This window comes from Eptatretus burgeri, chromosome 8 (assembly GCF_056783735.1).
Source record: "Eptatretus burgeri isolate ZD-2024b chromosome 8, Ebu_testis_v1, whole genome shotgun sequence".
In the NCBI taxonomy this organism is placed as follows: Eukaryota; Metazoa; Chordata; class Myxini; order Myxiniformes; family Myxinidae; genus Eptatretus; species Eptatretus burgeri.
In genome coordinates this window covers 99002727-99015511 of record NC_140968.1, presented here as the reverse complement: position 1 = coordinate 99015511, position 12785 = coordinate 99002727, and the positions used below count along the sequence as shown (strand labels likewise).

Genomic DNA, 12785 nt, shown 5'->3' with positions numbered 1-12785 from the left:
ACGATGAGATTGGAAAATGAAGAGCAGGAGAAACTCAGGCCCCCCTAACAAACGGACACCAACGTTGTCAGACAGAATGAAAACCCGTCATTCTTGTTACAAAAACAGCTAAAATTGATGAAAAAGTGTCCGAAATTGAAACCAATACAGTAATTACGGTTACAATAGCAGATATAATGGAAACCAACACGTTTATTCTACACGCAAGAACGGTCGTGACGGACACAAGAATGGTCAATCCCGAAATAGAACGGTGGGGAATGGAAGCAACATCGGTTATTTCCGTCGCGAAACGGCGGAGACTGAAGCGAAAGCGATTCATTCCGGTTACCATAACGTGGAAAACATGGCGGCTTGAAAAGTTCTTGAAGTTATGGTAAGTTAACTTTAACGTAGTCTGCCTTGAATATATCATGTCTGTTAATGAAAACCCGTTTGTGGTACGGGATATTATACAAGCAGCGATAAATACGCCCTCTTGACTTAATGTGTGGCTGACATTTCGTGTAATTCGTGCCCCCGTGCTGCAGCGATCAGTGACGATTGATCGTTTGTATTTGCAAGAGGTAAAATTTGATCGTAATAATAAATTGCAAATTCCAATAAAATAACAAATTTAATATGAAGTAAAAACTGTAAAAAGATCCCAAACACGATCCCCTATGTTGAACTGGGCAAACACAACTAGCGATCCTTCACTCAGGGGCTCGAAATACAGGCAAACCAAACATTATCATCACAACAAAATTCGGTTTAATAAATTGTTAAAACTACATCAGGTACTACCCACTATATATTATCTATATTAAATTTATGTTCGAGGCACAAGCACTAAAAATTTACATGCCATAACAGGTCGTTCTACTGCATCTGCCATCTTGTTCGCACTACAGTAACCGGAATGAACCGCTTTTGTTTCGCTCTCGGACGTTTCGCGAAGGAAATAACCAATCTTGCTTCCGTTCCCCACCAATCTATTTCGGGATTGTCCCTTCTTGTTTCCGTCACAACTGTTCTTGCGTGGAGAATAAATGTGTTTGTTTCCATTATATCTGCTATTGCGACCATAACTACTGTGTCGGTTTCAATTTCGGCCGCTTTTTCATCAATTTTAGCTGTTTTTGTAACCAGAATGACAGGTTTTCATTCCGTCTGACAACGTTGGCGTCCGTTTGTGAGGGGGGCCTGAAACTGTGGGGTAGAAAACAAGAACAATGTGAGTTTGAAATTGAACAACTAAAACGGGGAGCAAGATTGGAGTCCACGGAGATTGAAAAACTCCGGAGGGAGAACGAAGAACTCAGGAAGTTCCGAGAGGAGGAACGACTCAGAAGGAGCCAGGAAGTAGAACAACGCAATAAGGTGGGATGTGTGACAGCAACACAAGGAGCAATGTCGGTGGTACAGGACTTGATCGACGCCACTCGTCGGATGAAGGAACAGTTAGGACCAACCCTAATAAAGGAGACGCAAATAAAAATGGAGACGAGGGAAGTAACAAAGACAAAGAAGGAAATGAAATTATTGCCAGAGACGCGGGAGATAGAAAAAATAGAGGAGAGACTGCATGATAAAGACGGGGTTAGTGACGGGCACACACACACGGAGTTAGTGGAGGATAATGGGGGCGAGCTGGTAGAACGTGTGGGGACCCGGTGCAAGCAGCTGGATAGCCTCCTTCGGGAACGGAGGGAGACGCTATGCTCCCTTGAAGCGAGTCACGACCAGGTGGGTTCGGTCGTGCCGGGCGGAGTCGAGGGGAGCGAGTGCTGCGAAAGGGTGCACGTGCAGCTTGGGGGGTTATAGAGGCCCCGGGAACCCTTGTGGGACACTAATCCCCAGTGTGGTTGTGCAGGTGTGTGTGTTTGCGAGTGTGCGGAGATGCGTGCTTTCCGGCAGGCATTGTGCGAGTGAGAGGGTCCGTGTGAGGGAGACCGTGTGTGTGTGAGAGAGCGGTACGTGAGGGAGATGACCGTCGGCATGCGGGAGCACGCAGCCGCGTCTCCCGGGGTGAATATCATGTCATGGTGTGTGAGCGTTGTAACACGCAGGTGTGCGTGGATCGAATGGAGACGACGACGGTGACATGTGAGGGACAGAGGCCAAGTCGTGGCCGTAGCTGTTTTGGGGACCGCGCCGGGTTGGCCCAGCAGCAAGCGCGAGGTCCATGCTGTGGTTCGCACGAGGCCGCCACGTGCGCGCTTGCGGGAGTGAAACCCGGTCTGTAAACGCCAGCGGTGGATGTTGCCGATCCCGTGGATGGACAAAGGTTAGGCTGGACGACGGATTTGGACCGGACGGGTTCTTCACGCGAGCGTGTGTTAAGCTCCAACGGGCAGAGCACATGTGTTCGCGTGGGGAACCCCTCGAGACGCGAGGCTTGTGTTTTTTTATGCGCAGGGTGATGTCATGGCTGCGTGTATGGTTGGAATCCGGCAGGAGGGTGAATCCCTGCCGGATGGTACCGTCCAAGAGGGACGAGGGACGCGAACAGCTGCCATGACGTCACGCCAAAGGTGCGTGGCTGTGAATTTCCACGCAGGTTGCGAGTTGCCGCGCTGGTGCTGCGCAATAAAAAAAGAAAAAAAGCAAGCCTCGCTTCGGGTGAACAGGATTCCCGGGCACAGGATGGCACTAGTTAGGGGGAAGGGTTAGCATAGCGAGACCGGCTCCATGGGGCAGGGGTAAGTCCTCATGGCGCCCGTGGAATGGATTAGTTAGAGGGATTGTAGTCAGATTTAGGATGGGAGATGGGAATTATTTTGAGGACAGTGACAGACTTTGGATGTGTTGAGGGGACGGAGCTTAGCTACGTAGTGTTAAAAGGACGTGCTATAATGTAAGGGACGACGTGGGAGCACGAGATAGTTCGGGGAAGTAGTGAGCAGGATGGCAGAGTTCGGCGATGTGTGAGGTGTGGAAAGGAAACATGTTGAGTGAGTGAGGCCAGCGGGTCTGTGTGTATGGAGTGAATGTGGAATGCAAAGTGCGATGAGTGAATGGGGGGAGGAGTAATTCCCACCCAAGGGACCCCGGGTCAGTGTAGAGTGAGTTAGCGGGTTAGCGAAATTGAAAAATGGAGGTCGTTTTGCTGTTGGTGGGAGTGTAGGCTCGATACCTGTTTGGAGGGGTGCAGTAGCCCTATTGACGGGCTGGGAGCGTGGCTGCGAAAAGGTGAGTATCGCTGAGTGGGTACCCCGGGCACGGGGCTAGTCGGCCGTGGTAGGCCAAGGGCCCATGGGGGGCCGGGATAGTCTAGTGGGCACGGGTGCGCCCGCATGATGCGGGGGCCCGGGGCGCCATTAGCCATGTGGGCAGTGCATTGGGCACGGGCACCCAGGGAAGGGGCCCGGGGTGCCAGCCTGCCACGTGAGCGTTTCAGGGGAGTCGCCATGGAGGGCACTCCCCGGTGTTTAGGGAGCTGGTAGGCTCGGAGGCAGTGTAGTGCCCGGCGGTGCCATAGCTGGAGAATCGGCAGAGAGTAGTGCCTGCCAAGGGAGCCACGCATCCCAGCCATGAGACCGTGTGAGGGCACGGAAGGAAAATTGGGGGCATGGCCCGAAATTTGAGAGGACACCAACACAGGCGACGGGAATCTGGATTGTTCGAACCAATAGATTAAGCGAGAGGCGCTTGTTAAAAGCCCCGGTGTAGTTTAAAGGTTAATGGATGGAGTAGATAGGAAGTGTACCCCTCCACACCCTCCATCCCTTCGCTCTCGTTGTGGGCCACTGGACCCACTTTGGGTTAGATCGCTGAAGTCCGAGGAGGCCATCCTGAGGCTTGAGTTGGGCCTTGACGCAGGACGCTAGCCCTCCCTCATTCCCCTCCGGGAAGGGAACGTAGGGGTGGGAGTAGGCTAGGTGACAAGATAGGTTCGCCGAACAAGGACCGTAAACGGGGTTTGGGGGCGATTTATAGTGGGAGGTATAGAAATGAAAAAAAAAAGTTGGGGCTAAATTGGTTTTTTACAAAATAAGGGAGTGGGTAGGTACAGAGACAGGCAAAGGCGATAGGTTGGGAGGGAGATGGGTAGGTACGTCCGAGTCCGCCTTCTGAGTGGCCAGCACCACCGCACTCCCTCCACCAACCTCCACTGCACTGGCTCCGGGCAGTAGTTCCCGGAGGGTCACGACTGAATTGTCCGTTCCGGTGGGTGAGGCGGCCGCTTTTGGCTACACGCGGTCGATCGCACGCTGGCGGGCGCAAATTCGCAACAATATTCTCCGTGAAACCAATGTGGTTGCCACACCACGTGACGGATACGTCATTTTAAAGTTATGTATATGCAGCTAGGGGAGTGGATCATTACTGCAAAGTCTAGTATTGATAGGTTAAACGGTTTCACAGAAATAATCGTTTCAGCCACCCATTCTGAATTTGATTTGATCAAGATGACGTCGTGGGTCAGGTGTCTCATCGAAGTGGGGTTGCGTCGAAGTCGGGTGGCATGGTTGTTTTTTTTTCACCATAGAAATTTCACGAAATTTTCCCCATCGATGCAACTACTCGTGGAGAATGTTTTTGTGACAATTATGATGGCATAGGTCACGTGGTGTGGCGTCCATGTTGGGAAAAAAAGGAAAAACGTTGAACCTCTATATCTCCGAAACCACTCCATGGAAAAAAAAATGAAACTTGGCACATGTGAAATATTGTCTAGCTCACATCTCTCTGTTAACATGAGAAAAAAAAGTGTGAATTTTCGATGATGTCATATGTGGCTTCGTTATGACGTCATAATTGCGCATGTCAAACACTTTATCCGATCAGTATGAAAATTTTTGAGGGTCATCTTTGGCTAAATTGAAATTGGAAAAAAAATTGATGATGTCATTGGTCACGTGGTTCAGCAACCATTTTGTTTTTAACATAAGACCTTCAAAATCTTCTCTGTAATGGCTGAACAGATCGAGGTGAAACTTTACAGGTATGATCACTTATCCATGAGACAAAAAGTTCTCCACCTATGACATCATAAGTCACATGGTTTGGCAGCTATGATGTTTTTTGAAGAATAAATATTTTAATATCTTCTTCTCCAGAATGGCTTCACAGATTGAGGGGAATCTTGACTTGCATGTTCCCCAAGCCTTGGGGATATCAGGGTGTTCACGAATGATTAATAGGTTACATGGTCTGGCAGCCGTATTGGTTTGAATAAAATTCTTAAAAAAAATCTTTCTCTGAAACCGCTTCATCAATCAATGTGTAATGTCACATTCTGATCTCGTCGACATGTAGAATATATGTCTTAAATTTCAACCTGATCGGACTCGTGGTCCAGCAGCCAGAATTATTTAATATTTTAAATCTGGATTCAGGGATTTACTTGGGACAAGTATGTATAATGATGAAATAATGTGGCCAGAGGTATATCTGGGGACGTCGTGATGTAGTCGGTTGTCGTTCTAGTTTTTGTTTGTTTTATATGGACATAGCAGAAGTACTCGGCTTTGCGCTGGGAAATTCAATACATACTCAAGACCTGAACGCGGAAAAGTTATAACAAACCTGTGTAAAGCAATCTTTTTAATAACGCACACTTGTAAACATGATAAATAAATTTGTGTTTTTGACAACAAATCACAATATTCAACCTCAACATACGATCTTCACAAAACATTACTCAATCTCTCCTGGGGGGAAAAATGCAGGGATTGTATTAGCACAATACCCGATCGAGTACTGAAGGCCAATTATTATTATTAAAATTATCTGATTTTAATTTTTTTTTATTCAAACATAGCCCTCAACCTTCCTCTGGATGAAAGAGGAGGCCATGTAAAGTTTGGTTGACTCGTTCCTGCAGAGGCCGAATGTATAAATGAAGAAACACACACAAACTAGAAGGGCATTCGGTGGAGCATGCCTCCGCCACGTAATGCCTGATCCATGAGAACATATCGGGCCCAATACATTTTTGAAATATCATGCTGTACAGTACTATATCGTTTTTGGCCCGATCTCAATGGTGAAGAATCGCTATATAAATTAAATAATTCTCGTATTCAGATCCATATTCGGATCTTCACCAAAATCGAATAGTTTCGTCCTTGTCCCACACCCAACCTGTCCACAAAATTTCATCCTCATCCTGCCCGCAACTTTTTGAGATATCCTGCACACAAATAAACAGACAGAAAGGGGTGAAAACATAACCTCCTTCACCTTCGGTGGCGGAGGTAACAAACAACCTTTTTCTTCTTAAAAAAATATTTGATTAAACTTTTGTTTTCTCTCTGCAGAGACTTAGAGTAAAGTCCTCTTTAAATTAATGATGACAATCGAGTGAAAGGACTTACATTTTATATATTCCTGTGTAACCATACAATTGATGCTTGTTTGTAGAAGTAAACTTTAATGTGTTTTGATTTTAGATTAATTGTTATCCCCACTCTTTTTGAGAAAAACGGGGGAGATTGGAATCGGCTCTGTCTCTCTGTCCATCCGTCCATCATGCATTCTCCTAAACAGTTGCGCAGAAATTCACCAAACTTGGCAGTTATGATCACCACATGGCAAGAAGGTGTAAGAGCTGTATAATTTTTGGCCGCACCCCCTGAGGTGGGGTCAAAAGGTCAAATACCAAAAATGCAATTGAGGGTACATTTTTAAACCTTGTTTAATGAAACGTTGTACATGCAATAAACATTGAGGGACACATTAAATGTCAAAATTTCTTGGATTTGACCCCTGGTTCATGCCCCAGGGTCTGGGGACGTTTTTTTTTTGTGTACCTTGTCGAGGCTCTAATGAGAGCTAATACACAACGCACAGTAAGGGGGGCATGAGACAAGAAGGGCGGGAGTGGGGAAGGACAAAACAGTGGGGAACAGAGACATTAGGAGATCTGTGGAAGGGAGAGGGATGGGGCGGGGAACATGGGGAATACAAGATGGACACTACAGGGACTTTCAGGAAGGAAAGCAGGGAATTTGAAGGAGGTGGGCTTGGGTGGATTCACGGGTATATAAAAGATTGAGGATTTGGATGGGGGACGATAGGTGGTGGTGAACAGCTGTTTTGAGGGCCTGTAGGGAAGAATGGCATTGAACAGAGTGATGGAGTTTATTCCAAAAGCGGGAAAAAAGAGGAATGAAAGAGTGAAGGTGAGCAGTGATTCGTGATTTTGGTAGTTTTACCAGAAAGGGGTTGATGACGGACCTTGAGCACCCTGCGGAAATATGGTGGGAACAAATCGCAGCCAGAGCAGGGGGAGCGAGACCGGAGAGGAGGCGGTATAAGACAAAGACCACTGACCCTGCCTGCGGTGAGAGACCCAATGACTCAGCCTCATCGCGGGAGATGCCAATGATCCAAAATGCCTTGGTTTCTACAGCGTGAAGCCAAGAAAGGTGGGAGGCAGGAGCACCAGCCCAGAGGGGAGAGCAGTACTCCATCAGGCTGCAGACGAAAACGTTGTAAGTGGTCAGGAGCTCAGGTGGGCCGAGGAAGGACTTTGCACGACGGAGGATTCCCAGTCGGCGACTGGCTTTGGAGGCAAGGCTGGAAATGTGGCTTTCCCACGAAAGATCATGGCAGATAGTGAGACCTCAAAGCTCGAAAGGAAGGACTTCTTCCAGAAGATTGTTGAGAAAGTAGATGGGGGGCTCCAGATGCTCCTTTCGGAGAGACATGGTGAGAGTGTGAGATTTGTCCGGATTGAGAGACATGTTCCGCGTGTTGGACCAGTTTGTGATTGTGATTTTATCCAGATCTGCAGTGAGCGAAGAAGCTGCTGCTTGCCGGTCTGAGGGATGACAGATGGTACGGCGGAGGGTGGAGTCATCAGCAAAGAGATAAAGAGGATTTCCAGAGAGTCGGAGAGATCATTGATGAAAACCAGAAAAAGAACAGGGTGCAGAACGCAACCTTGAGGAACTCCAGCCTGGACAGGAAGAGGGGATGAAATAACTCCTTTTAGGGCCACACGTTGACTGCGACAGGAGGGGAAATCTGCGAGCCATGAGTGGAGATGGCCTTGGATACCATAGGAAGAGAGTTTGGTGAGCAGGGCAGGGTGCCAGACCGTGTCAAAAGCACACGATATGTCTGGGGATATGGCTCTGATTTCATGTCTGGCATTGACGACCTCAATCCATTGTTGGGAGAGCAGGAGCAGCATATCCAGGGTATAGTGACCTGGTCTGAAACCAAATTGATGTTCGGAAATCAGGCCATTGGAGAAGAGGAAGGATTTAATGTTTGAAGCGATGATGGATTCCATAACCTTGCTGATGATTGGGAGAAGGCTGATTGGTCTGTTGTTGCAGGGATCTGTTTTTGCACCTTTTTTATGCAGGGCAGTAAGGTTTGCTGATTTCCAAGCAGATGGCAGATGACCTTGAGCAAATGAGAGGGTGAATAGAACAGAGATGGTGAGCAAGAGCAGAAGAGCAGGTTTTTAGGACACGTGGGCTGATGCCATCTGGACCGGTTGCAGAATCTGAGTCGAGGTTTGAAAGCAAGCTCTCCACCTTGTCAGGAGAAAAGGACACAGAGTCCAGGGACAGTTGGGTGCGACTGGGTAAGGTGGGTCGAGAAAGTGATGGGTTTTGGACACAAGATTTTGATGCAAACACCGAGTTTATTGATTGAGCCTTTTCACGTGCGGTATCAGCAGTGTGGACATTTGAGGTAATATAAGGGAGGGGGTGGAGGGGGAACATACACCAGAAACAGATTTGATTAGACACCACCAGGATTTTGAGGAGGGAGAGAGGTTTGAGAGTTCAGACATGAGATGAGAAAGATGTTGTTTTCTGGCTCTCCTGAGGGTAGATACACACTTGTTCCGAGCTTTGTGGAAAGAACTGAGATTGCCCTCAGTTGGGTTTGCTTTCCATGAGGCAAAGGCAAGTTGTTTCAGGACCACTGCCTCGCCACAAGCTTCAGTGAACCAAGGGCGGGAGGAAGGGTAAGACAACTGAACACGAGAGGGGATAAATCTGTGCATGAGGGAGAGCAAGTTTCTTTGAAAGAATTCCCAAGATGAGTTGCTCTTGGAGAAAGTAGCGATAGGAGACCAGTCTGTAAGTTTGATGGCTGCTCGGAGACCCTGCTAGTCAGCTTGAGTGAAATGCCAGACTCGACGGCGGTGAGGTGGTTCTCTGATAACAGCCAGAGAGATGTCCACTTTGACAAGGACGTGGTCAGAAGAACCGATTGGAGCGAAGGAAGAGCAGCAGATATTGTCAGGGAAATTTGTCAAAATCAGATCCAGAAGAGATGGAGTACCATTGGTTGAGATCCGGGTTGGGAAGTTGACCGATTGAGTCAGTCCCAATGAGTCGCAGAAAGCTTTCGCTGAGGTGCCATGACAGGTGAGAGAGGTACCCATACCTTGCCAACTGGCATGATGACAATTGAAGTTGCCACATGTGAGGAAGAGAGAGTTTGGATGGGAAGATAGAAGTTGTTCCATGTTTTCGGATAGTGAGGTGTCGATGGAGTCATCACTGTTCGGTGGACGGTACAGTACACATATAAACATGAGGTGGGAGTGGAGGGGAAGCCGAAGCCAGAGGTATTCCTGGGGGTGTGGGGGAGTGAGGGCAGTGCATGGAGAGTGAGGAATAGAGTCTTTGATGAAGAGAGCAACTCCTCCACCAGGACGAGGCTCAAGTTTGTCATACCGGAGGAGGGAGTAACCAAGGAGAGATACTTGGGAGTCAGACACGTCTTGGGGGAGGAAAGTTTCGGCAGATTATGTCTGGTTTGTCAGTGGCAACCTGTATGGAAAGATCTGTCAGATTTGAGCGAAGGCCCCGGATATTTGAGGTCGTCGTTGTTCATGAAGAGGGAGGGGAGGAGGCTTTGGGTGCAGGGGGTGGGAGGGGAGGGGGAAGGTAGGACAAGGAGTGAGATAAAGAGTGTGGGGGATTGCAGAATAGCTAGGGGAGGGGGCCGAATGAGGAGAAAAGGCTCTGGGGGAGAGGTGGAGCAAGAGAGGGGGCAGAAGGCAGTTGAGGATTTGAGGAGGTGGAGTGAAGAGATGGAGGTGAGAGGGCAGGGGAAGGAGGCAGCTTTGTGGATGTGAGAGGGGGGCAACTTGAGGAGGGGGAGTGAGGGGGGTGAATGGGAAAAGGGTGAGTGGGGAGAGTTGAGGGAGAAAGGTGAGGGGGAGTTTTTGAGAAAGGTGTGAGGGAAGCTTGGAGGGAGAAGAGTGGGATGGTTGCTTTGAGAGGGAAGGGTGAGAGGGGTGAGTTGGCACTGAAGTTGGAAAAAAAGAATGGTTGATGGAAAGTGAACATTCATTGAAAACTGGGGTTTTTTTAACTTCTAGGTCAGAAATGCGATTAAAGACATTTCTTGATCGATGCAAACAAGGCAAATTCAGAGAATGGAGAGAAGAAACGCTGTAACAGTTGGATTTTTTTAGGCAAGGTATGAATGGAAGGTCGAATTGAGAGCAGTCTGTTGAAATAGAAGAAGAGTAGTGAATTATGATGCAGTCAGGAGTACCACACTTGTGAAAGAGGAAGATGAAGCAAGTTTTAGGGTCACAGGGGTCAAAAGGGGGGAAGAAATTGACTCAAAATTTGATATTGGGTCATTCCTGGTGGAACTTTTTGCCATCTTTCGACTTTGCTTTTGGTGTAAAGTGTGGGGATTTGCGACAGCATGCCATCGACTTCGCTCTTATTGAATGTTACCATGGGAATTACGATTGTAAATTTACTATTGGTGGGCTGGATCATTTGGGCTGTAGCCCATCTTACCTTCAGGAATGTCAACTGGACCTGTAGGACCCTTCCAAGACCCCAGTTTGTGACAACATGAGCCTTACCTGGTGCTTTTCTTTGCTTGGAGACCTAAAAAAGGTCAATTGACAACCTGGTGTAAAGTGCATATACATAAGCCTCAAAAAATCCATACAAACAGCACAATCCTACATGGAATTGCACAGCAATATAGGTAAACCAAGAGTTGCACAAGTCATGTCTTTGGTGGTCCTTTAACTTGTGAGCTCTTGACAAACCTCTGTCAGACTGTTTCGCTGTGGTTTGTATCTTAAACAAGTGGTTTTCTCACATCTCACTGTTAACATTTCTTTAAAGCTGTACCACGTTTCGCATTCATACACTGTGGTGCAAATTGCCTCTGTTTACCTCTTTTGCTCTCAACCAACAGATGATGCCGGACAATCTACACCTGATGGATACGGGGCGGTACCAGCTGGTTCGAAAACATCTCAGTCTTCCAATGGCAGTGCGGCCCAAAAAGACTCGTCGGGAAAAATGGAACTCAAGAAGGAGATCTCCTTGTTGTCTGGAGTTTGCCTCATTGTGGGAAATATGATTGGTTCCGGTATTTTTGTGTCGCCCAAAGGGGTGCTCATCCACAGCGCCTCGTATGGCATGTCCCTGGTCATCTGGACGATGGGAGGTCTCTTCTCTATCATTGGTGAGTCTTTCTGTGATCGCACAAGTGGTTCTTGGAGAGTTAAGGGTATTTTAACGGTATTTTGGTAAGAACTGAGCTCTCTTCATAATGTGGTGTAATAGTTATAATGTCCACTCTGAGTCTGGGAAGTCAGCAGTTCAAACCCTGACCGAGTCATACCAAAGACCAAAAATAAATGATGCGTGCTGTTTCCTTGCTTGGCGTTCAGCATTTAAAAGGATAAGAGGATGAACAATCCCCGGAGGTTGGCATCCATGGGGAGGAGGAAGTTCCTATTTCTGAAATGCCCCGCGAAGTGTGGCGAGAAGGCAGTGCCATTGTTGTGAGATCGCTGATACCCAGAGTGCCCCGATAAGTGATGGCACTTCCCCCAAGCTCAGTGGTTGTGTTTGTCTTGTTTCATCAACTCATCATATTTTTTGGTGCAATTAGAATTGTTATTTACCGAAGGTCTCTGGTTTGAGTACGTAGCCTTTCAACAATAACACAAGAACGATAAGTTCCCATTGTGTGCTGCCTTTTTGGCTGCTGGTTGTTGCATCACTGGTTAGGGGCACAGCTATGCCGCTGATGCAGTGCCCCCATTACCATTATACTGGTGCTCATTTCACCGACCTCAGAAGGATGACAGGCTGAGTCAACCCCCTAGTGTTAATTCAGTAGCCCACGGGGCTCGAAATCAGGACCCTAGGATCGAAAGCCACCACCCTAACCACAAAGCCAACACCAGGCTAACGATAAGTTGAAAGGTAAACATTTACACACCACAAGTCAGACCTGGAGCAGAGCTCAGCAAACAGTGCGATTCCACACTGATAAAGTAAAGGTTTCAGGTCCAAGTACATACACAGAAAAGTCTCACCATTCAATCTGAGTTAACTTTCATTAGGTTTGTTACTTTTTCTCCTCCTTTAATCTCAACCTTGCACTCCTCAGGTGCCTTGTGCTATGCGGAGTTGGGCACCACCATCATCAAGTCGGGTGCAAGTTATGCCTACATTCTGGCTGCGTTTGGCCAGCTTCCAGCCTTTGTGCGCCTCTGGACGTCGTTGCTCATCATCGAGCCGACGAGCCAGGCTGTCATTGCCATCACCTTTGCCAACTACATCATACAACCTGCGTTTCCTACTTGTGAACCACCGTACATCTCCGCTCGCCTCCTCGCTGCTGTCTGCATATGTGAGAACCATTGTGTGGGAGTAAACAGGGAGCTCGCTGGAGCTGCACTGTGAGGATAGTGGAAGAATATGTACAACATCATTGTGTGGTTGTGCAACCTTGACATGTTTATGTAAATGCCTAATCAACACCTTTGTGCTCAATACAAGTTTATGACCTACATACTGTTATCGTATTCACTCCAACACTCACTGATG

The 12785-nt window shown here is 47.7% G+C and overlaps 1 protein-coding gene across 2 annotated transcripts in view; it reads left to right on the top strand.

Annotated features, from left to right (window-relative positions):
* The window catches only part of LOC147022370 (Y+L amino acid transporter 2-like), a 106221-nt gene that overhangs the window by 15182 nt on the left and 78254 nt on the right, over positions 1–12785 (top strand). For both annotated transcript variants that reach the window (XM_085893214.1, XM_085893215.1), the window contains exons 2-3: positions 11137–11409; positions 12346–12588. In XM_085893214.1, coding sequence (XP_085749340.1) covers positions 11137–11409; positions 12346–12588 — 516 coding nt within the window. The remainder of the gene's footprint in view (positions 1–11136; positions 11410–12345; positions 12589–12785) is intronic.